At 28.9% G+C, this 24,017-nt stretch overlaps 2 protein-coding genes and 1 long non-coding RNA gene across 5 annotated transcripts; 2 read left to right on the forward strand and 1 right to left on the reverse strand.

The window, feature by feature from the left end:
• Positions 1-375: 375 nt before the first annotated feature.
• On the forward strand, positions 376-9,571 carry LOC122849599 (1-acylglycerol-3-phosphate O-acyltransferase Pnpla3-like). 3 transcript variants are annotated; one of them, XM_044148385.1, is made up of 10 exons: positions 376-3,974; positions 4,711-4,919; positions 6,446-6,558; positions 6,644-6,763; positions 6,897-7,085; positions 7,352-7,788; positions 7,908-8,032; positions 8,126-8,207; positions 8,362-8,639; positions 8,720-9,571. In XM_044148385.1, exons 2-10 carry the CDS (start codon positions 4,760-4,762, stop codon positions 8,983-8,985), a joined length of 1,770 nt encoding a protein of 589 aa, XP_044004320.1. In that variant the 5' UTR covers positions 376-3,974; positions 4,711-4,759; the 3' UTR covers positions 8,986-9,571. The 3 variants fall into 3 exon arrangements, with proteins under 3 accessions (XP_044004320.1, XP_044004304.1, XP_044004312.1); XM_044148369.1 differs by having other exon boundaries at positions 376-3,709; XM_044148377.1 differs by having other exon boundaries at positions 376-3,663.
• Positions 9,572-10,134: 563 nt separating this feature from the next.
• LOC122849342 (transcription factor SPT20 homolog) lies at positions 10,135-16,523 on the reverse strand. Its single transcript, XM_044148037.1, has 8 exons — positions 13,302-16,523; positions 12,707-13,225; positions 12,512-12,649; positions 12,335-12,431; positions 11,551-11,627; positions 11,276-11,459; positions 11,011-11,180; positions 10,135-10,897 (listed from the first exon to the last, which is right to left on the reverse strand). Exons 1-8 carry the CDS (start codon positions 15,564-15,566, stop codon positions 10,772-10,774), a joined length of 3,576 nt encoding a protein of 1,191 aa, XP_044003972.1. The 5' UTR covers positions 15,567-16,523; the 3' UTR covers positions 10,135-10,771.
• Positions 16,524-19,939: 3,416 nt separating this feature from the next.
• On the forward strand, positions 19,940-20,647 carry LOC122849951. Its single transcript, XR_006373609.1, has 3 exons — positions 19,940-20,217; positions 20,299-20,448; positions 20,530-20,647. It is a non-coding gene; the product is annotated as an uncharacterized LOC122849951 (long non-coding RNA).
• Positions 20,648-24,017: the final 3,370 nt, after the last annotated feature.

The following is a 24,017-nucleotide window of genomic DNA, read 5'->3' on the forward strand; positions in this document are numbered from 1 at the left end:
GTCGTGCATCGGAATAAAAACACGTAAAAATAAACGTGAATAGGTATAACGCAATACCGGGTACGGGACCCGTGAGCAATTAAAAATTTTTCGTAAGTAATAACATATAAACCGAGTAAGCAACGGACGGTCGTTCTTCGGAATAAAAACATATAATACTAAACGCGAATGAAGATAGGATAATAATAAAAGCAGTTGAAGTCAAAGAAAAAAGAATAGAAAAAAGGACTACACAGCTTTGGAAGTATTGAGAGAACTGCCTCAATAACGGGTTCAAGTCCCGTCCGAGCCTTAAAAAGGACTACACAGCTTTGGAAGTATTGAAGGAACTGCCTCAATAACGGGTTCAAGTCCCGTCTGAGCCTTAAAATTTTTTTTTTTTTAGAAAAACGAGTATCAGGTTTCGTCAAGACGGTCGAGAAAAGCATAAATTATTAGAAACAACAAGAGAAAAAGTAATGAAAATACAGAAACAAAAGAAAAAGAAAAACGAATGAATATTTTACAAAATTCTAAGTAAAACCTTTATGAAAAGAAGATATATTTGTGCTATTAACATCGGTATTATTCACCTGAAGAATAACGACAAAAAAAAAAAAAAGTTACTCCAAAAAATGTTTATACAATATGTGCTTTAAATGATGAATCCTTTTTCCATTTATTTCCTATCTATTTCAAAGAAAAGGGCAATTCTGGTGGAAATATTTCTCCGGCATTACTCCGTTTTTGGTCCATTTCTTGAGAAATTACTCTGACATGAGATCAATGCTGGATTTTTGTCTCCTTCTTTGATCTCATGCCGAAATAATTTTGCCGGTACTAATTTCATGCTGACGAAATTACTCCGGCATCAATCTCATGTCGGAGTAATGCCGGAGTAATATTTCCACCAGGGAAAAGCTACAACTTGTATCAATAAAATAAAAAGTTACACCTCAATAACAATAACATAGATTGTAAATTAAAATTTTTTAGCTCACGTCTTTTTCATCAAAAATAATAAAAAATTGTTTAAAATTTTAAAAATATTTTTTATTGAAGGCAATATGCAACTGTTAGTAAATAATTGTCGTTCAAGAATTTTTTTTCATCTATCGTCTGTCATCATCTGCTATTTATTGTAAGAAGAAATAGCTTACTCCAAATTTTAATTCACAATATTTTGTTATTATTATTGATGTATGAATTCCGATTTTATGAGTGCAAAATAGCTATTCTGCTCTTTTCTTTAAATTAGATAAGAATTCAATTAAAAAGACCCCATGCGTTTGTATATGAACATTTTAGAGCAAATATTTTATTTTTGTCGTTGTTTTTGAGGTAAAAATGAGGTACAAATTAGTACAAAATATTCTGATTATTTAACAAAGTATTGTAAATTTGAATTCTTGAGTAAACTATTTTTTTTTTAATACTATTAAAGTGCGAATTCTGCTTTCATTGATTCAAATAAGCTCATGACTTTTTTTTCGAGAATAAAGAAAAAAATTATCTATCATTATTTATTATTCGAGGTGCCATGCATTTGTTAATAATCAATTTTCGTCAAATAATTTTTTTCTATTCTTTTCAATTGAAGGACAAATTCTGTTATTATTAATATAAATTAACCCATGACTTTTTCTTTAAGAGTAAAAACAAATCATTCAATAACATTTATTTTTTAAGGCACCATGGAATTGTTATTAAACAATTACATGACACCTCAAAATAATAGAATAATCCTTTTAAATAATTCTTTTTTTATCTTTGGAGAGAAAAACGTTGGCTGATAATAGCAGAATTCGTACTTCAGTGGAAAATAATATGAAAAATTGTTAATTAACGATTGCATGTCACCTCGAACAATTGTTAACATTTATTTATAAATATTGTTGAATTATTTTTTTTTTTTCTTGAAGAGAATGTCGTAAGTTTATTCAAACCAATGAATGCAGGTTTCGTACTTCAATAATGATTGAATAAAAAAATCTGATTACTTCAAAATTTTAATTAACAATACTTTGTTATTATTGTTAATTATGCATGTACAAATCTTGATTTCATTCTTACAGGTTCGCGTGCCCTATTTAAAAATGAATCTATCTTTTTTTTTGTGTTTGGATGTAGTTTTTTTTTTCAATTTTTCGTTATTTTTTTATTTATAACACATTAGCTACTCTTTTATTTATAACAATTCAATTAAATATTGGTCAATCATTTGAAGGTTATAGGCATTAATATTTTTTGACAGATATAAAATGTTGTTATAATCACATATGTCAACACACACATACATATGTATATGCAATTAGCGCCACCTATATCAATTTATACGACATGCACGTGACCTTCTGATACCCCAATCAGATTCCAGTAAATTCAAAAATGAGGCGCTAAGTTTGAAAAATGAAGCGCCAAGTTCAAATTTGGATGCGCACGCAAAATGCGACGCCATGACACCAATGCTTTTTTTATTTAAGGATATTTAAATGTTTTTTTGGATTTCAGTCTTAGTTTTGTATTCTATATTTACCATGAGATTATTTTTGTAGTAGGTAAAAAAGATTTCTAAGTCAACTGTATTTTCGCTTTTACCATCACATTATCGACTGAAAACACTGAACTTGCACTGTCGAACTTTTTGCACTTCAGCACACTTGTATTTCTATATTTTTCTAATTCTATGTATTTTATTATCTAAGTTTTTCCATTTCGATAAATAAATAATTACTAAATTTAGAAAACCTAGCCATTGACAATTCTGAACTATGCATAATCTATTACTTTACATTTTATGTTTTTTCATATTCGGTTTTTATCAAATACATATTATTTGCAATATATTAAAATTAAAATTCTACAAAATGGTTTTTCTCCAAAATAATAATTTTATCGTTTACTTTTTCATCAGTTTGAACAATTGAAACAATACGATTCTTACAAACTATAATTCGAGACAATAATAATTGGTGCACATTATAATTCTCTAAGTTTACACTTCGTAATTTATTTTTTCGATAATTTTATAAGTCGTACCAATTGCAAGTGGGGAAAATGGCCGCGCCCCAAAAAAATAATGTCATGTGTCAGTACTGCCACTACAAGAAACAGCTTTTTCCTATAAAATTTTGGCCGGTATTACAGGGCGAAATTGCAAAACGAAAAAAAAATTTTTATTAAAGGAAAGCACCCTCGACATCGTTTTAAAAAACCAATAGCCGATATTTTCGTGACGATATTTGGAAAATGATATCAAATAATAAATATCCAATATTTGACGCCTACATATCGAACATTTGTACCTATATCGAATAAAAATAACGTCGTCAGAATATCGGGTCCTCCGATATATCGGCTGATATCGCACATCCCTACTCTGGAGTCTGGACTGCGGAGTTGGAGTGAGCCAGAGTCAGATGGTCAGCTCACAGCTGTGAGTTGGAGTTACCTTGCGGACCGGTCACTACTTACTCGGTCAGTTGAATCAGCTCAGTTGAATACATATTTGAATCTGCTTAGATCTGACTTGAATCATTGGATGCTACAACTTGTACTGATTTGTACTACATTTATTATGCATATCCCAAGTTATAAGTATTAGTAAACATTTGAGTGTCAACTGTCAACAAGAAATCATCGTCACATAAAACGGGTGTCGTGAAACGTTACATTTTTGCTTACGTATGTTTTGTTTTTATTAATAACAACTAATAATAATCAATCGTGTGTAAGTATATAACCTTATTTTAATAATATTTTTAAACAAAGAAAATATCTTCCTATCATCTTGTCACAGAGCTAAATAATTTAATCTGCTAATGTCCTATTTTTTTTTATTTTTTTTTTGTTTTGTTCTGATTTTACTATTTTTATACTTAAATATAATCATTTTATACAATTATAAAAATTAACAGTTCTGTCGTAGTATTGGTCTTGTCTACTATACGAAAAATCAAAACAACTGCATTAGCTTTCAAACTAAGTAAGCGATTGTAAGTCAAAATCAATTTCATAAAAATTTAACTACGTTTTTAAATCTATAATTTAAGCCGTTGAGGCAAAAAATGTAAAGCCTTTCTTCTTTATTTTTATGGTGGTGGATCCCGCAGGGTCTTAAATTTGTCTGCGAGCAGTCATATATTTTTTTTTTTTTTCAATAATTGATAACTTAATTTAAAGAAGAAAATTCTAATGAGTATTCTCTAGATTTTTATTTATAAATTTCTGTCATTAATAGATTAACTTCTTTTGAATTCGCGTCATTATTAATATTTTTCTTGTTATTACGTTACTTGAAATACTTGAAATCAAAAGTAATCTCTCAAACTGAGGTTATTTTTCGCTGACATAATTATTTATAATGTTTTTATTGTTCTACTTGTATTCAGTGAGTATGACGATTTTCATCCGTTTTTGTTTTACAATTTTTTATTATTACATAGTTCCATTCATTAAACTACTTAAAAATCGTAGCTCTAACCCATACTTTCCTCACTTTTTACAATTTTAATTATAGTAAATTTTATTATATATTTTTTTCATTAAAATACAATTTATTAAATTTATATATAGGTATATATATAAATTTCACTACACGTAAATAATACTCTTCATTTTAATGTATCACGCTTGACCCATTTTTTTTGTTTCTATTTTTTTTTTTTTTATAAAGATATATAAGATAGAAAAATAGTTGTGTCATGTTGTTGTTTTTTTATTTTATTTTAGAATACTTTGATGGTCATATTATCTCTAGTGACAAATCAAAAAAATAATAATGAATTTGTCATTTGCTGGTTGTGGTTTTTTGGGTATTTACCATGTTGGTGTTGCTGTTTGTTTTAAAAAATATGCACCTCATTTGCTCTTGGATAAAATCAGCGGGGCATCAGCTGGTGCAATTGCAGCCTGTTGTCTTCTTTGTGATTTACCCCTCGGTGAGTAAACTGTTTTTTTTTTAAATAGTTAATTGTTTTTTGTTTATATTCATCCCTGACTTATGATATTTACAGTTATTTATATTAAATACAATCAATTCATTAAAATTGTTATAATTATTATCTAAATCCGGTTCATAATACAAAATTTAAAATAATCATATTTTAAAATTAATTATTTCTAAAATATACCGAGCATAAAAACTGTTTATCTAATGCTTGAATGTATAAAAAATTATCGATTTTGAATTGATGTCTTAGAAAAAATGAAACTATTAAAGTTAATAAAAATTGATAGATATCAATATTTTTTATGAAGTTACCAGCACAAATTAGAAAAAAAAAAATCCCAAATAGTAGGCAACATTAAGAATTAATTAAAATTAACTAAATTCAAAAAAAAGTAGTAAGAGAATTGAGATTGGGAAATGTTATTCAAAAAATCTACTACAAAGTTTTCAACACTTGATTATATTTTCTAATTATCACTGAAAATGCCTTTAAGAAAAATTTCCATCGATATCTCAATCAACATGTTTGGTAAAAATTGATTATTCAATATCAAAACAAGTTTAATAAACAAAGCGGAAATATCATTCATGTTGTTGTTGTTGTTTTGAAAAATTACTTTCGTTTTGTTGATCTATATTTATCAATGATATGAAATTCTAATAATTTTTAATGCAAAAAATATCCGATGTAAATGATATAAAAATAGAGTAAAATGATAGTTTGAATGATAAGTAGGTCAAACGCTCAGAAAATAAATAAATAATCAAATTAAAAAAAAACTTATGTACCAATGTGAGTGATGAGTTTTGCAATAATAAATCTGATCAAGGTTGTGCTTTATTTAATATTAATCTGAATTTCGTGAATTAATTATACACTAATAAAGTTTTCTTTGTCCTATGTCGATGAACTTGTTTTACTGATAAATAATAATAATAATAATAATAAGCAAATTAAATAAAATACATTATAAATTGGTATATACAATCATTTTTTTTTTTTCACTTCCATGAGGTCATTGCTAGATTTGGACTAAACTCCGGAGTAAAGTCTAAAGTCAGGTGCATTATACTTTAATCTTCAACATCCGATGATCGATGACTTTGATATTAAACATAAAAAAAAAAAAAAATTTAATAAAATCAAATCGAATTAAAAATAGAATAAATATTTTCTTATTAATTGCGTAAAAAAAATAAATAAAAACATCGATCAACTGATAATTAAAAAAAAAATAGTTAAATATTTGCTTCCTCGAGTGTTTGTTTACATAACAATTAAATCTATGACACAAACTGTGTGTTATGACGCACTTGAATATCAAAATGCCAGAGAAAGACCAATTATTTTTGCTTTATCTCAATTTATTTATTTATTTTTTTTTAATTTAAGTATTTTGCCAATAGCATGTGATATCAGAGAGATATCGTAATCGTTTTGAAATACAAAGATGTTTAATTAAAAGTACAATTAAATGAAATAAGTGATTTATTATTAATTTTTTTTTTTTACAGGAACAATAGCAAGTAATGTTTTGAGAGTCGCTAAGGAGGCAAGGAAAACTACACTTGGGCCTTTTAGTCCTTCATTCAATGTGCAGGCGATTATGTTGGAGAGTCTAGAGAAGGTACAAAACATTCATTTATTTCTTTGTTGATTTTATGATAATCAATAAAAACAAAAACTTAAAATAATAATAATAATAATTTCAGTATCTCCCAAATGATGCGCATATTCGAGTAAGTGGAAAATTGCATATTTCCTTGACTAGAGTTTATGATGGAAAAAATGTTATTGTCTCACAGTTCAATTCACGTGAAGATCTTTTTCAGGTATTTTTATTTCTACATTTATTATTTTTTAAAGTTATCCTTATAATTTGCTTTTTTTTTTTTTTGTTTTTTATTTATTACTATTTTCGTCTTTTAATTAAATGATAATGAGTTTATTAATTTTTATTGATAGGCTCTTCTTGCTAGTTCATTTATTCCTTTATTTTCTGGAATTTTGCCACCGAGATTTCATGGAATTAGATACATGGATGGTGGTTTTAGTGATAATCTTCCAACTTTAGATGAAAATACATTAACGATAAGTCCGTTCTGTGGGGAGAGTGATATCTGTCCACGGGATACGTCATCACAACTTTTTCATGTAAGTTTTTTATTATCGTTATATTCGGAAATATATAACTAAAATATGATTATTCATAAAATTTTTCATCATTATAAATTGCAATTATTCATTGTTTTGTTATTCAATTTTTTTAATCTTGTTTACTTTATTTTTTCTTTTTTTTTAAATAATGATAAACCCTGACCTTCAATACATTGTCAATAATTTTTTTATTTTTTCCAATAACAATTTATTTATAGATATACTTAATAATTCAATAAAATGCTTAAAAATTATATTTACAGGTAAATTTTGCAAATACAAGCATTGAGTTATCTCGTCAAAATATTTACAGATTTATGAGAATACTTTTTCCACCAAATCCTGAAATCTTATCTAATATGTGTAAACAAGGTTTTGATGATGCATTGAGATTTTTACATCGTAATAATTTGATAAATTGTAATCGCTGTCTTGCTGTACAACCAACATTTATTGTTTCTGAATCACTAGATGAAAGTATGGAATATGATCCCGAATGTGTTGAATGTAAAATACATAGACAAGAAGCACTTGTTGCTAATTTTCCTGATACTGTTATGACAATATTTCAAGATGCTATCGATTCCGCAAACAAGGGTATTATTAATTGGTTATTTAAGTACAAAGGAATGAAATTATTGTCAATATTGAGCCTTCCATACACATTTCCTATTGATGTTGTTTACGCTACTCTAACAAAGTGAGTCAATATTATCAATTTTTATGAATTTATTTTCTTATTCGAAATGAAAAAAGTAATACATTAAACCCACAAAAGCTTGAGTAATAATATCGTTTGTTTCTTTTTTTTATCTTTAGATTTGTATTAAATGCTCCACAATTACGTAAAAGTTTAGTGGAAATTACAAAGTACCTAGTAGAACAATTAAACTTAATATTACCAACAATAAATATTTATTATCTCCAATTTCCATACAAGTCTTGTGAGTAAACTATGTTACGCCAGTATATTTTGAAATAGTAATTATTTTTTTTCTTATTGTTATTGAATAAATAATTGATATTTTATATTGCAGATATTTATAATCATGATTCTGTCAACGAATTAGATGCACCCTTCTTCAAGCCAAAAGATTTTTCACATAAGTACAATGATATGTAAGTTTAATTGAAAAACACGAAAAAGCTAGTGAAAATATTTTTGGAATATATAATTACTTAACCTTTTCTGAATTTCTCTGGAAATGTAGTACGGCAAAAGATGGAGTGATCTGGGAGTAATAATGAGTTTTATTCTAATTTAAATTTTTAGCAAACAATGGGATAATGCAAGGAAGTCTAGCTGTATTATAAATGTATCAGAATTTGGAAGTGTCGATGGAACTTTGGAAAATATTCTTCAGGTCACATCAGATCAAGAAACTTTAATGGCCTATTATTATGTTAATGAAAATAAAAAAATTCAAGTTTCTGATATTTTTGATGTTGCATCAACTTCACCAGGAAATATTGTCTCTTTAAAATCGGGTCAGTACGATGAAGTTTCTTGGGATGAACCAGGTTGGCTTGCCCGACATACAGTTGGTGAAGGTAATATAAGCTAATTTTATCCATTTCAATTATAATAAAATCAGTTGATAAATTTAAATATCACTTTTTGTTATATTCAGTTTCAACAGTAGATACAGAAAATGAAAATGATAGTACAAACAATTTACGTACAAACGACAGGAAATCCAATAATTTCATTTTATCTGAAGATGAACTCGAAGAAGCTGATCAAAAAATAAATGGTCATCCTGAAATATCAACGGATGATTCAAATATTTTTTCTGATCCCGAGAGTGAATGGACAGTTGATAGATCATCCATTATGCCGTCTGATAATTCAGAGTTCTTAGTCCCTCCAGATTCTAGACCAGAAGACGACCAGTAATTTTTCAAGACGACAAGAAAAATAATTTTACCCTGATTTTATTCTCAAAACGGTCAGATTTTGAAATTCCTTCAGTGATTGCAGTATTTTATTATTAAGAATCCGAATGAACATCAATAAAACTTTGTATGAATTTTTAAAATCATTTTCTTGCCAAACTAATAAGAATTAATGGATTTTTTCAATAGTGGACTGATTAAAAAACATAGCAGTAATGAATCATTGTTAATCAATCAAAATAATGCAAGTGTGATGGACTTATTGATATGAAAAAAAAAACGTAGTATATATGAATATGGCAAAAAAAAAGATAATTATTATTTTAAAGATTATCCTTCAACTTATTCAAAATAAAAATTATGGAGTATTTGATAGTGTAAATTGTCATTCTTTGGTATATCCGATTGTGATAAAAAACTTGAGAAGGAGTAATTGTTATGCTCATTTCTTGATTCAAACAAGTCAATTGTTGAATATTTTATTTTAATTTAATGTTATCTTTTTTAAATTTTTCTAAATAGATATCTTTTCATCTTTGAATAGACGAATTTTACAATAAAATAAATTATATTTTAATTTTCTTAAATCTGTTGTTTATTTTTAAAAATGATTATACCTATGTCAATGATAAAATATATTTTCGAATTTATAATCAACTTTTTTTGAAAAGTTGCGGTAGTGACTCAGCAAAATATAAGAATTAAAAAAAAAGACTTGACAAAGTCCAATGAGACTGTTGAGAACTAAAAAAGTTCAATACTCGGACGAGAAGACGTGTTGAATGGTATGTACTGCTATAAATTATAAATATTTTGTTGTCGATTTGAATTGGCGTATGTCTTGATTTTGAAATGAAAAAAATGTATATTGGTGAGGTAAAAAATTGTTTTAGATGATTGAGAGCAAGCCTTTGCGAGTGTTGATAGTCTATTCTCAGGAGTTGATCTTGAAATTTGTTATTTTAAAGTTCATTAGAAATTTAATTCAGGCCGAAAGAGTTTTTTTTCATTGTTATGTTTAACCTCTGCGCTAATTATCAATTTTCAAAAAAGCTTTATCAAAAAAATTAAAAATAAACATCTATTTTAAAAAACAGTCATGATTCGTATTATATAAATAAAATATTATGTTATTTTTTAAAAATATATATAAGTATATAACTTGGAGGTGATTTATTCGTGTTCTTTTCATAGAGTCGTTGTACTTTTCAGGTAAATTTTTTTTCTTTTTATGTTCAAGTGCATTTTACAGAGTTTTTTTTTTGTTATTATTTATTTACTTTTATCAAACAAATAATCGTTGATTGTATGTATATCCTTTTAATATATGTAAATATATACATATATATATTATAATTAAAACTTATGGTAAAATTTTTTTCCCCAACGACATTCATAGTATAACTTTCATCAATTCAATTTTTATTGCACTCACCTCATTTGTGTTGCAATTTTTTTTCCCCTAATAAGCATTTCACATGATTTTTTAAGTTCTTTTTAACTAAGCACTTTTGTACACAATTATTTTTCACTATTGTACAAACTTCTGTTTAAATTGTAAACAGAAGAAAATTTTTTCTAATAATAAAATTACAATAATAATAATAATAATAATAAATTATAACGATTGTAATAAAAAATGTTTTTTCTTATTCAAAAGTTCTTTTTAATAATTGATCATAATTAAATCTTGAAAAGTCATGATTTGAACGGAAGAACACTCCAATTTATTGAGGAAGTGAATTATCATTTTTGATGCGTACAACGATGCATCTTGATAATAAACTTCAAAGGGTTTCATTATTAGGTGTTGTTGCACTGTTCCTTGTCAATATTTGCGTTCGATTGGGCGAACTATTTGCAGCAACTGTGTTTTTTTGTTGAGCAACTAAACACTGTTGTAATTGTTGAATCTTAAATATAAGAAATATAATAAATAAATATATTTAATCTGAATAGTTAATATATAGTTAATATTATAGTTAATTATTATTGTTAATTTTTTTTTTAATTGATTAACTCTTACTTGTTGAGGAGAGAAACTTGCAACTCCAATTCCTTGAGATTGAGTATTAATTTGGCCAGTTGCACCGGCAATTGCATGCAACGATTTTGTTAATAGTGTATGTTTATTTGCAGGTACAACTTGGGAAGACGGTGTTGTTTGTGTTGCCATTAATACTGGTTTTGTAGATGCTATATTTAAAAAATAATAATAGTATTTCCATAAATTTCATTTTTTGTGAATAATGTTGAAGTTTATTAAATATAATTATATGAAATAAACTTACTCATAATTGGAGTTAAAACTTGTTTATTGCTAGATAATATTAATTGATTGCCGGTAACTGGTTTCGAAACAGTGACTAGTTGATTGGGAAGAACAGTCGACTTGGCATGATTTGATTGAATTTGACGTGTCATTTGATTTATTCGAGTTCGTTGAGAACCAACTAGCTGTATAGCGTGTCCACTCTGATTATAAAAAAAAAAAAAGTAAAATTACAAATATTGTAAAAAAAATTTTTTTTTTTTTTTTAAATATTTAGTACTAGTTTTTTTTTACCTGAGATAAAGCAACAGCGTTTGTCGCACGTATATTTTGTTTTGTTAAGCCTTTGACACCAGATGGTAATATTTGTGCTAAAAAAAATAATAACAATATTTAATGTTATTATGACGATATAAAAAAGTTCATGATTTATCTAGATTTTTTTATGAGCTTTAATATAACATAAATATGAGATAAAATAATGAACTTTTTCCACGTTTACACATAAATATTTTTTGTTTTAGTTTTGAATTGTTTATTGTTATATTTCAAGGTCAATTATTGAAATTTAGCATAAGTTAGCATTTTAATTGATCCGTTGTAAAAAAATTAGTTGAAAATGTCCATCAGTGAAAGTAAGATGGAATTATCAATTCGTAATTTTTTATTACTAATACGCTATGTAGAAAAAACTTTTTCTTGTATTGTTTATATATATTGAAAGTCATGGTAAGTCCTGAGTCAACTTATCACTCAATCTGTCAGTGAATAGATTCTCGGATCAATTTAAAAAAAAAATTGTTTATCTCGGATTTAATTGAGTTTATATTCAAAAAATGGAAATGTGCATACGTACAATAAAAAGAATTATTGAAAATAATTTCATCAATTGTCTTGCAAAAATGGAAATATGCATACGTACAATAAAAAGAATTATTGGAAATAATTTCATTATTTGTCTTGCAAATTTTTTGTAAATAATTGTAACAACATGTAAAAAATAATTCTTTAGCAAGCAATTGCATACAGCAAAACGTTAAATAAATAAATAAATGAATGAAGAATTCTTGAAACTCACCAATAGGTAAAGATAAGTGAGTATTGGGAGGATTCGCAATCACTACAGTTGGAGTAGATCCTGCAGTAGCTGTTGTAACAACAGTTGCAGCAACCATCTGTTTGAATAAATAATTCAAATTTAAAAAATTCCATTTAAAATGAATAAAATTAATTTTAAAAAATACTAGTTACTTACACTTGACACAGTTGTGCATATATTAGAATTAGTAGATAATGGCAAAGATACAATAACTCCAGCTGGCGTTACCGAGGCAGTCGTAGCTGATACATTCAATGGCATCGTAATTGATTGAGATAATCCCGGAAAAGATACCTGATAACGGATTTCATAAATAAAAAGTTTAAAATATACTGAAGTAATATATTCTACCTGAACATTTTGAAGTCCATTTATTGGATTTGGCAAACTAGTAAGATTAACACCCTGCAAACTGAGATTTGCAGGGGGTGGGCTTGTTAACGGACTTAATGGTTGATTATTTTGATTAGATGATGCAGTCAATCTTTCTAAAAGTGATGATGCAGCATTCATACCAGGTATTGGATTATCAGCTGACGGTGTGCCTGCTAATAATGCTGATAATCCAGGCATTGAAAGCCCAAGGGATGATGTATTATCTTGAACACGTGCTAGTCTAACAGCTGTTGCCTTAACAGGTGTTTGTTTACCAGCAAGTTGATTTGTCAATGCTGGACTAAAGCTAACTCTCACTTGACCGGTCGTGCTTGGTACTGTTATCATATTGCCATGGCCAATAACACGTTGTGATAGTGTTGTATTCAAAGATATTCTACGTGTTTGACCTTGAATTTTTTGTTGTGTTAAATTTGCTGGGCTACTGTTCAACAAACTTAGTATTGCAGCGTTGTTTGTTGTTTTGATTGCTGGCTGTTTTGATGAAAAAATAAATAAAAATTAGTATTATAGGATATGTTTTGCATAATATTTATATTATTATTTTTACCTGTGGAGTTTGTTGTGTCTGATTGTTACTACTCATTGCAGCAGCAGCTTGTTGTTGTTGAAATTGATCAGCTGAGTTCATTAATGAGGTAACAAGAGCTCTTATTTCAGGATTTGAAGAGTGTTTTTTAAAAGAAACTTCACCTTGACCTCCCATAATTTCACCAACATTATTAAGTTGATGAGTTGATTGTAATTGTGCTTGTAGTACAGGCAAATTCGTCGTTGTATTATTTGTACTACCAACAATACTCTGCTGTCCTGAGTTACATGATTTTTGTTGAAGTACGTATATCCCAGAACCATTAATACTATTACCATCAGTGAGAGTTAATGGTGCAGAATTATTATTAACTGATAATTGTGTTGAATCAATGTGTAAATTTGTTGTACAATTACCTAAGCCATTTGTTAAGTTTTGAACTGGCTGAATTGTTTGTATACTTTGTATTTGATTTGGTAATTTTGTTATTGTTGTATTTAAGATATTACTATTTGTTGTTGTTGTTGTTGCTGTTGTTATTGTTGATGTTGTAATTGTTGGTGTTGTTAATAATGTTGTTATTGATGTTGTTAATGGGTTTATTGTTGTTGGTGTTGGTGATGGTACCGTGATTCCATCATTTTGTGATAATTCTTGAATATCTGGTATACAATTCGTATTGTTAAGTGCTTCTGAAAGTACTGATTTGGCAGTGTTTGGATTGTTTAATTGTGCCTGAGTTCTTGATAATATTTGTTGCTGAAGAAGTTGTTGTTGAAGAAGTTGCTGCGCTTGAGCAGCAGCTTGTTGTGCTCTTTGCATTCCTGGTGTACATGTAACCCGTGGTGCTTGTCCCGGTACAACATGTTTTATTCGTACATTTTTTCTTCCTTCTTCAGTAAATATTTCTGTAAACTGTTGCATATAATGATTTGCTTGTACTCTTGTACCCAATGTAAATCTACACGATGAGCCATTTTTTTCACCCTCTTTATAGTCTCTATCAACATAAAGCTCACCAAGATATTCAGAATTCGATGGTCTTTGCAGTATCGATAACTTAATATGATAAACACGCCCTGGACCACGCTCTGTTTCTAATATATATTCTTCAATAAGTTGAGCTAGACAATCTTTCGTTTCACGTGGTCGTTCATATGCCTTGGCATAATTCAAAACATCAATTGGTGATGTTGGTGGTAGCAGTGGTGGATTAACAAGTGACGGAGGTGGACATGATGCTATTAAATTTAATGTTGTTGTTGTTGCTGTTGTTGTTGTTGTTGTTGCTGTTATTGTTGTTGTTGTTGTTGTTGTTGTTGTTGTTGTTAGCGATGATGTTGATGATGATAATGATGCTGCTGTTGATAAACTACCACTAATAGCTCCTCTTTTAGCTCTAACTCTTTGCATTAAATCTTGTATTGTAATTGTACCACTATCATTACCAAATTGTGATAATTGTTCAAGTTTACGTTTACGATTCGCTGTTACTTGGCAGTATTTTTTTGCTTGTCTTATTAATTGTTGATCATTCAATAATGTACGTGATTGACGTAATCTTGTTGTTGCTAAACTTGATACTGGATTTGGATCTAAACATAATGGTCCTTGTGTTGCTGCAATTAAACGTGATTCAAGTAATAATCTTTCTTCATGACTCCATTCACCATCATTTGTCAATGAAGTTACATCTGATAGAACACTTTGTGTTGTTGGTTTTAGTAATACATGGTGTATATCAGCTTTTAAATGTGTTTTTCTATAATCACGTATTTCAGCAATAATACAACCATCATAAAATAAATGTGAATGATTTAATTCAAGTTGTTCAGCAAGTATTGGTGGTAACTGTCCATTATCAATACATGATAATAATTCACCTTGTTCATACCCCATTAATTGTGTCTCGGCCAATAAACAGTTATTATTATCAAATTTGTTTGTATTATCATTTCTGATACCTAATGAGTATCCTTTGTTACCAGCATAAAGGTTCACAATTAATGTATGAAGACAGTCACGTTGTACTAAACGACCCAATAAATCACATTCATTTTCTAAATTATTTAAAACAGTATCTGGTGTTGCATGTGGCAATTTTGATAACTCATCAAAATAAAGGCGTGTTAATCTTGATTGAATACTTTGTTTTGTATTTACTTGAGATTTTTGTGATAATTGATTGTCAGTTATTAACTTTTGTTGGGTATTCGTTAATTTATTTATCATATCTTGGGCTTGCAAACATGCCTCTTCTAATTCAGATGTCTCACCAATCATTATTATAATTTTCTAAATTTTCTACGACGACGTTTTTTTAATTTCATACGTTTATTTTTTGGTTTTCTATATGTACCATGAGACATTATTTACAATCATCCAAAACATCGTTGTTTTAGCAATGGAAACTGACAAAATTTATCAATAATATTTTAACAAACTAATTATATATAAAAGGAGAAAAAAAAATCAAATATATATATTCAACAAAGTTTTATGTTAGTAAGAATATTAAATCAAATGAACTTTGGAAAACATTCGGAATATAAGAGTCAACTAATTGTACTTCAACAACTGACAGCTATTCAACAGTTGTGGTTTTTAAAAAGATCACTATATTATTTTTTTCTCTTGCACCAATAATTATGCTAATTTATTAATCACTATAAAAATATAATATTTGTTGTTATACGCATTAGCACAAAAACTTATTAAAGTAATAAAAATAATATTTTATTACCTCGAGATTAAATTTAAAATTTTTAAATATTCATCATTAAATAATCAGATAATATTGATAGATTTATGCCACATTATTTAGTTAATTAAAAATTGTTATTGATAATAAACTGAAATTAAAAAAAAATAATTATAACCTCCTAGTGGGTCACTTGTGTAGTAACTTGCGGCTGTAGACTCACACTCACACACACGAGACGAAAAAAAAAGAAAAGATGAATTTTGTGTAATATGTAACTATATTTTTTTTCGTTTTCCACTATGAGTTGTGTTTGGGTATGTATAAAGAATATCACACAAAATACTGTGAGTGTATTAACAATGTCAAATTATGATGTTAAAGTCATAACACAACATCTATCTGTCATTAGGATATCAAATAAACTATTTATCAACTGCTATCAACAACTATCCAATCAAAGTGTCAAGTGTAGACTGTAAAGAGGTTACACACTATTTCACGTATATTTTACATGAATCCTGTATAGCACTGTATAGGGTTCTGACCAGTGATGGGTAATTCGACGATTTTCGGGGTATCATACAATCATACGTATGATACGTATCATACTACATAAAGCGTATGATAGTTGAAAGTGCCCTCTTTTTTTATAAAATGAACTAAATGATTTATTAAACTCTCACTCACACTACTGCACCCGTATTCACAGGGCATTACAATTTAGGGCTTTTTTCATCCACCGGTGGCGCTTGTGGAGCTTTTATATGTAAAATCTATATAAAAAAAATTTTATAAGCGCCATCAGTGGCAAAAAGAAGCCCTAAATTGTATAAAATTTGCCCTGAGAATACGGGTGCTGTACAAAGCTGTCAAACTTTTTTTTTTATTACACGATAAATAATAAATAAATTCATCAACGTGTATAAAAAATTTTATTAGAATTAAAGCATTATACGAGAAAATAATTTAACAGTTAATATTATGACTTCTTTGAAAAATTGGCTCATGAGTTCGCCTGGAATATATTCAAGTATGCTATTATGATGAAAGAGGTCAACTTGGCAAATAGGTCTCCCAGATTCATATAATACGTTTCTCATGAACAACAGCATATTCAGGGAAATATACAATTTGTGATATTTTTATGATTTTACATTATCTGTGATGATATAATAATACTGCATATATTTGTGATACTGAGTGATGTTAAATTATCTATGTGATTATAATCTCATAACTACTGTATTTATTAGTTTTTTTTTTTGCAAGCTAATGAAAATATCTTTTAACCCTCCTTGCCCACATATCATGTCTATTATCTCATTTTTTTATTGTAATTTTTGAGATTATTCAAATAAAATACACACAATCATTTTTCGTTAGTTGATTTATTAATGAATATTAATAAACTCTTGAGATTCCATATTATGTTGGATGTTGACATATTGTTTTTGGGCGCCAAATATGTGTATAATGGCGGATAGGCAAAATGGCGTCAGTAAAATAGTTTAAAAAGTGAAATGTAGAGGCGCTCTTAATGTATGATACATGACGTATGATAATGGAGATGTATCATACTGTATGATACAGTGTATGATACTGCTGTATGATACACCGGTATCATACCTACCCAACACTGGTTCTGACCTATTCACCATGGCATCTGGTGGCCGATTAGAAAACTATTTCTGGATCTGGGAATCATGATAATATAATATAATACGTACAGGACATACCAACACACACAAATAGTGAGGTGGTAGTGAGTCGTAGCCAAGTGTATACAGATTTAATATTATAAATATTAATAAATAAATTGATTATTAAAAAATGATTGTCGAGGCTAGTATATTTTTAGAGCGTATAAAAAAAAAATAAATACATAGGTATATATATATATATGTTCAGGAGAGAATTTTATCAGTCGCGCTAAAAATAATTTTAATTTAGAATTTTATATTTTTTGAGAGCCCAATAAGTGCCTAATCAAAAACAAAAACTTGAAAACACTAGATCGTCTTTTAGTGCACTAACACCAAGAAGACTAGAAACCAGGAGAGTCAACTATGTACATTGGGAATGGGACAAAATATGTCGTGAAATAAGGCTTGTACATTTGGCCACAGAGAGGCGCTTTCGGCGTCTCGCGAACCAAAATTGTTCCCAATTGTTGTTGATATTTTAATGCTGATTTGTACTATTTTACGTATATCAATTTGATATCAAAATACGCCACAAGTTTGTTATCTAAATTTATACAATTAATTGATTGTATGTAATAATTTTTGCTAAAAGAAGGATGTAGCTAAATAAATTATTTCGTAGTCTAAAAAAATTGCTCAACTATTCGCCACAAATATTTTAATTTATTATAGAAAATGTTGCCAAGAAATTAATCAAGACAACATATAAATTTATTTGGCCACATCTTTCCCTTAGATACATTTTCTAATAGCTATTTAATCGTTTAATTATGGAAAATATTTTCTAAGAAAAGGATGGAACCAAATAAATAAATTAACAGTCTAAATTAATTCTTCAATTATTTGCCACCAATATTTTGATTTATCATATATAATAATTTATATATGATAAAATAATTGATTTAGCCAAATAATCTAATTTGTAGTCTATATCATATTTTTTATGATAAATAAAAATATTGGTGGCAAGTGATTAAGGAATTAATTTAAATAGACTGTTAATTTATTAAGTATATGTATTATAAGTATTATATTCAATACAAGTGTGCATGTGTGCGTGGTTCGTGGGTCGACAACAGCGCTGAAACGGCGTTTTTATAAAGCCTGCCCCTGTGTAAAAGTTTACGACGTTTTTGGTCCCATCCAGCCTATCCCCCACTACAGGGAGTTGACTCTCCTGGTCTCTAGTCTTCTTGACTAACACTAAAATAACACTTAAATAATACTGTATTTGTTATTCAAATGACGCGCCAAAAAGGATCCGGAATGCGCCATATTGGCTCACGGACACGGTTAGTGTGTGTGCGTGCTACTAAACCCCGCCCATAGGTCAGATCCCTATATGCTGTATATATCATTGTTGGTGTATATACACATTTTAATTGTTTGCATCAAGGTCTGTAGATTAATAGACGGCTGGGATTAGTGATGTGCAAATACCGGTATTTTATTTTTGATACCAAATACGGTACAAAATACGGTATTGATACGGTAATTTACCATTCAATACCGTATCAATAATCTGTATGTAAAAATACGGTATCAGTGAAATTTTCGATACCAATACCGTATTTACAACTATAGAGATGTTACTCATGGTATTGAAAAATAAAAAATATATGAACATAACTTGATTTTATTGTATAAATAAAATTAAATACATACGAAGTTATAGATGATAAATAAATTCAATAAATAAATTCAGTAAATAAATTATATAGCAAAATTAAAATATAAAAAAAAAAAAATATTTGTGCTTAAAAAAATAAGGTTTTTTTAAATAAAAAAAGTTAGTATTATTGGAAGAAGTATTTATATTAATAAATTTTCATGACACTTAAATAGTTTATTTGTTATTATATCGACTTTTAAAATAATGATGTCAATGTGGAATGTGCAATATAATAAAAACAGCTGAGCAATTGACATTTGACAATAAAACAAAATATCAAATATGGCCGCTATTAATAACCAGTGCCACGGTTGATAATCTAGAAATTACTTATATGAAAGAAAAAAAAAAAAAAAAAAAATTTTTTTTTTGCTGGTACCAAAAACAGAAAATACCGTATTTTCACCTATATAGTTGTAAAAATACCGTATCGAAAATTTTACTCGTATTTTACGGTATTTACATGGAAAAATCGGTAAAAGGCATATTGGTATGGTATTTCAATTTGATACCAAATACCGTATTTTACCGTATTTAATACCGGTAAAATACCAAATACCGTATCAGTCGACATCACTAGCTGGGATAAGGTCGTCGCATGACTCAGTGCGCATGCGCGGTCAGCCATGTTTGATGCTATTCCCCACTCCTAATGTTCACCACACAATGTAAACAAACAGTGTATGGCATGTCAAAAAAATTTCAACATCAAAATTTAATCATTTATTTATTGAATAAATATTGTACGTCAACGTTGTGCGATCGGTTGCTTCCCCCAGAGATTTAGATCATCGTCGAAAATGATCTACTGGTGCTGGTGTGAGCCAAATAAAACCATGCTCAACGTTATGTGAGGTAAGATTATTTCTTCAAATGATTTTCTTTTTCCTGATCAAAATTATTAGTTTACTAGTTAAAAAATATTGATATTTACAGATATATTTATAAAGATCCAACATAATGAATCTCAATATGAACAACATCGTCAGGATGGCTCAAAAAAAATTAAAACCAAATGCAGTACCAACTTTGTTTGGTGATGTTTTGATAGATTTTTTAAGTAAAATTCACCAAAATACAAGTGACGTGAGTAAGAATAAACATTGAATTTTAACTTATATTAAAGTTGTCTTGATAAAAAAATATTAATAGTTATTTTTTTTTTAGAACATGATGTTAATTAGACTTCATGTGAATCACTAAAGCAGTTGTCAACAACAAACTTAGGTGAATCCTTTTCCAGACCATTGCTTGATGTAATCATAGATAAATATACCACTGACAATAAAAAGAGTTTATTCAAGTTACCAAAGTCTAATAATACCAAATGTTTACCAAGTGATGAGCAGCAGATTGAATTGCCACTAGTAAACTTGGATAAGGATCATTTAGTATCAATTCTTGCTGATGAATTACAAGCAGAAATAATAAAAAAATATAATGAAGGAGTTATTAAATTTAATTTCATGCTTCAAAATCAACATTGTCTTTATCACCACGAAATTTCGAGTTTAAACTAGGAAGTAGAAAGCTTAAAAAAAATAAATATTAGTTTAGACTGCGAATTACGAGTTGAATAAGAAAAAAGGATACTGTCAGAAAGACAACGAGAAAAAATTAAAAACAAGTTTAACAAGCTTCTTAATGTATTCGGAAAATTGTCCATTTTTAAAAAACCTTTTAATTGAGTTATTTTATTCATTTATTTATAGTATGCGACAGGCAAAAGCCTACTAAAGCCAGAAAAATATATTTTGTTGTCAGATAAAAAATTGTATTCGATTATTTTATTTTTATATTGAAAAAGAAAAAATTATATTATTCTTCTTCTTCTTTTGTTTCACTTTTTTACAACTATTTATATTAAACTGTCTGATAACTTTGTCAATTTTTCAGAATATTTAATTAATTATTAATTGAAAAAAATTAAGTGTTAACTTCTTGTTGTATACTGTTTCTGTAATAGACCAGATGTAAGCTATAAAGATGGTTTAAATAATGCGCGCCTAAAAGTCGGCCATGTTTGATGCTTGTGCGACGACCTTATCCCAGCAGTCCAATTCACAGGGCAAATTTTTTACAATTTAGGGCTTTTTTTTGCCGGTAATGGCGCTTGTCAAATTTTTTTTATATAGATTTCACATACAAAAGCTCTACAAGCGCCACCAGTAGAGGAAAAAAGCTCTAAATTGTAATGCCCTGTGAATTGGACTGCAGCCACTGAAATATAATAAAACTGGAACGTGAACTCCTATGCTTAGCCAATGCACGGAGTGTCGCTAGAGATAGCAATATATTGGATGGCTTTCCCTCTCACTCACGCATGCGCACATTGAATCTTGTACAGTCAACGTCAAAACAAACTAGTACTACACGATATAAAAGTTACATTATATTTCAGTACAGTCTCAACCAACTTTAGTTGACGTGACTGTACCGACAAGGACAAAAGCCCATCCATTGAATCTCTCTCTCGGCGACGCTAAGTTCGGCTTCCAGTTTTATTATATTTCAGTGATCCCAGCCGTCTATTAATCTACAGACCTTGGTTTGCATTACCCATATCTACCAGTGTTGGGTAGGTAAGATACCTTGGTATCTTACATGTGTAAGATACCATGTAAGATACTGTATCTTACATCATCGGTTTCATACATCGAGGTATCTTACATTGCGTTCCCAGTGCCTCCTACGAATAAAAGTGGAACCTTCGTGCTACAATTTTTTTTTATTCGATAAATACATGTAATTCATTTATAAAATAAATAAAAATTTCAAAAACAAGCAGTAGCTAAGGAAAAGATGTACTAAGGAATTAATGTTGCTTAAAAAAGAATTTCTTTGGCAACTGTAATTCCTTAGCTCCATCTTTTCCATAGCTACTATTTTTCCTTGGGATTTTTATTTATTTAAAAAATTAGTTATTTAAAATTAAAGCAACATTAATTCTTTGAAACATAATTTTTTGGCAACATTAATTTCTTAGCTACATCTTTTTCTTAGCTACTGCTTTTCCTTGGACATTGTAATTTATTTAATAAATAAAATCACATGCATTTTATTTTTTAAATAAATAAAAATCCCAAGGAAAAATAGTAGCTAAGGAAAAGTTGGAGCTAAGGAATGACAGTTGCCAAAGAAATTCTTTTATAAGCAACATTAATTCCTTAGCTACATCTTTCCCTTAGCTACTGCTTTTTCTTGGACATTTCCATCTTTTAAAAATAAAATGACATGTATATTATTTATTTAATAAATAGAAAATATCCGAGGAAAAGCAGTAGCTAAGGAAAGGATGGAGCTGAGGAATTAATGTTACCAAAAAATCATGTTTCAAGCAACATTAATTCCTCAAAACTGGTTTTCCTTGATATTATATATATTTATATAACAAATAAATTACATGTACCAATATATATCGAGCAATAAGAACTAATTGTCGAGTCGACAGTCAATAAGAATGTTCAAAATGGCGTCAGAGGTATCTTACAGTTTCTTACAGTATCTTACAGTATCTTACTGTAAGTGTATGAAACCTCAAAAATCGACCATTTACCCATCACTGGACTTTGTATTGTCAAATTGTAAAAAAAAAGCGATACAAGTCGCGCACGCTACCGTGATACTACTAGCGCCCCTCAATTATGCGGCGATCACATAGCGGAACGGTTTTTTGAGGCAAGTTCGTCCTCCTGTATTTCTAGTCTTCTTGTAATTATCTAATGATGATCGATCTTGCAAGCATTTCTATAGTGTGGAGACAACGCTTAAGGAATTAATGTTGCCAAAAAAAGTATGTGGTAAGCGACATCAATTCCTTATCTACATCTTTTTCTTAACTACATTTTTTCCTTAGCTACCGCTTGTCCTAAGTATTTCACACCAATTCCTGCACCCGTATTCAGAGGATGTTCTCATTAGGGCGTTTTTTTTCCGATGGTGGCGTTTGTGAAGCTTTTCTATATCAAAAAAAATTTTGTCAAGGGCCATCCGCGGAAAAAAAAAGCCCTAATGAGAACAATTTTGCCCCGTGAATACGGGTGCTGAGCTCTTTTTCGCAGGGCCCCAGCACTACGTGTAAATTCGAGGTGGCTTATTTTTATTACTAGACGCACCGTGCGACAGCGCAGAAGACCAATTTTCGTCGTAGAAAGAGATAGAAAATGAAACAGACAGAAAGATAAAACGCGGACTTAGGGACATGAGCGCTGAAAACGTTCTGCCTGACCTGAGTTAACTTGTAAATATAAAAGTCCCTCATCGTGGGACTTTGCGTATGTGCAGAGTTTATGACCAGTGTGTGATTAACCGCTGAGTTTTTGAAACGAAAATGCCATTAGCCAATATAAATATAAAAAAATGAATGAATAATTGAAGCTTATAAAAATATGATTTCATTAACTTACTACATAATGTTTCTTAAGCGGTGTTTCCACGCTATAGAAATTTCATGCATGTTCTTGCACGAAAAAATGGAACATGTCCCATTGGCTGCAATAGTCTTGCAAGGCTTTTAAAGGCTGATTTCCACCAAAATTCTAGTGATTATCTAGTGATGAAAGATCTTGCAAGCATTTCTATAGCGTGGAGACACCGCTCAAGACTATCGCAGCCAATGGGCCATGTTATATTTTTTCGTGCAAGATTTTGCTGCA

This window comes from Aphidius gifuensis, linkage group LG1 (genome assembly GCF_014905175.1).
Source record: "Aphidius gifuensis isolate YNYX2018 linkage group LG1, ASM1490517v1, whole genome shotgun sequence".
NCBI classification, from domain to species: Eukaryota; Metazoa; Arthropoda; class Insecta; order Hymenoptera; family Braconidae; genus Aphidius; species Aphidius gifuensis.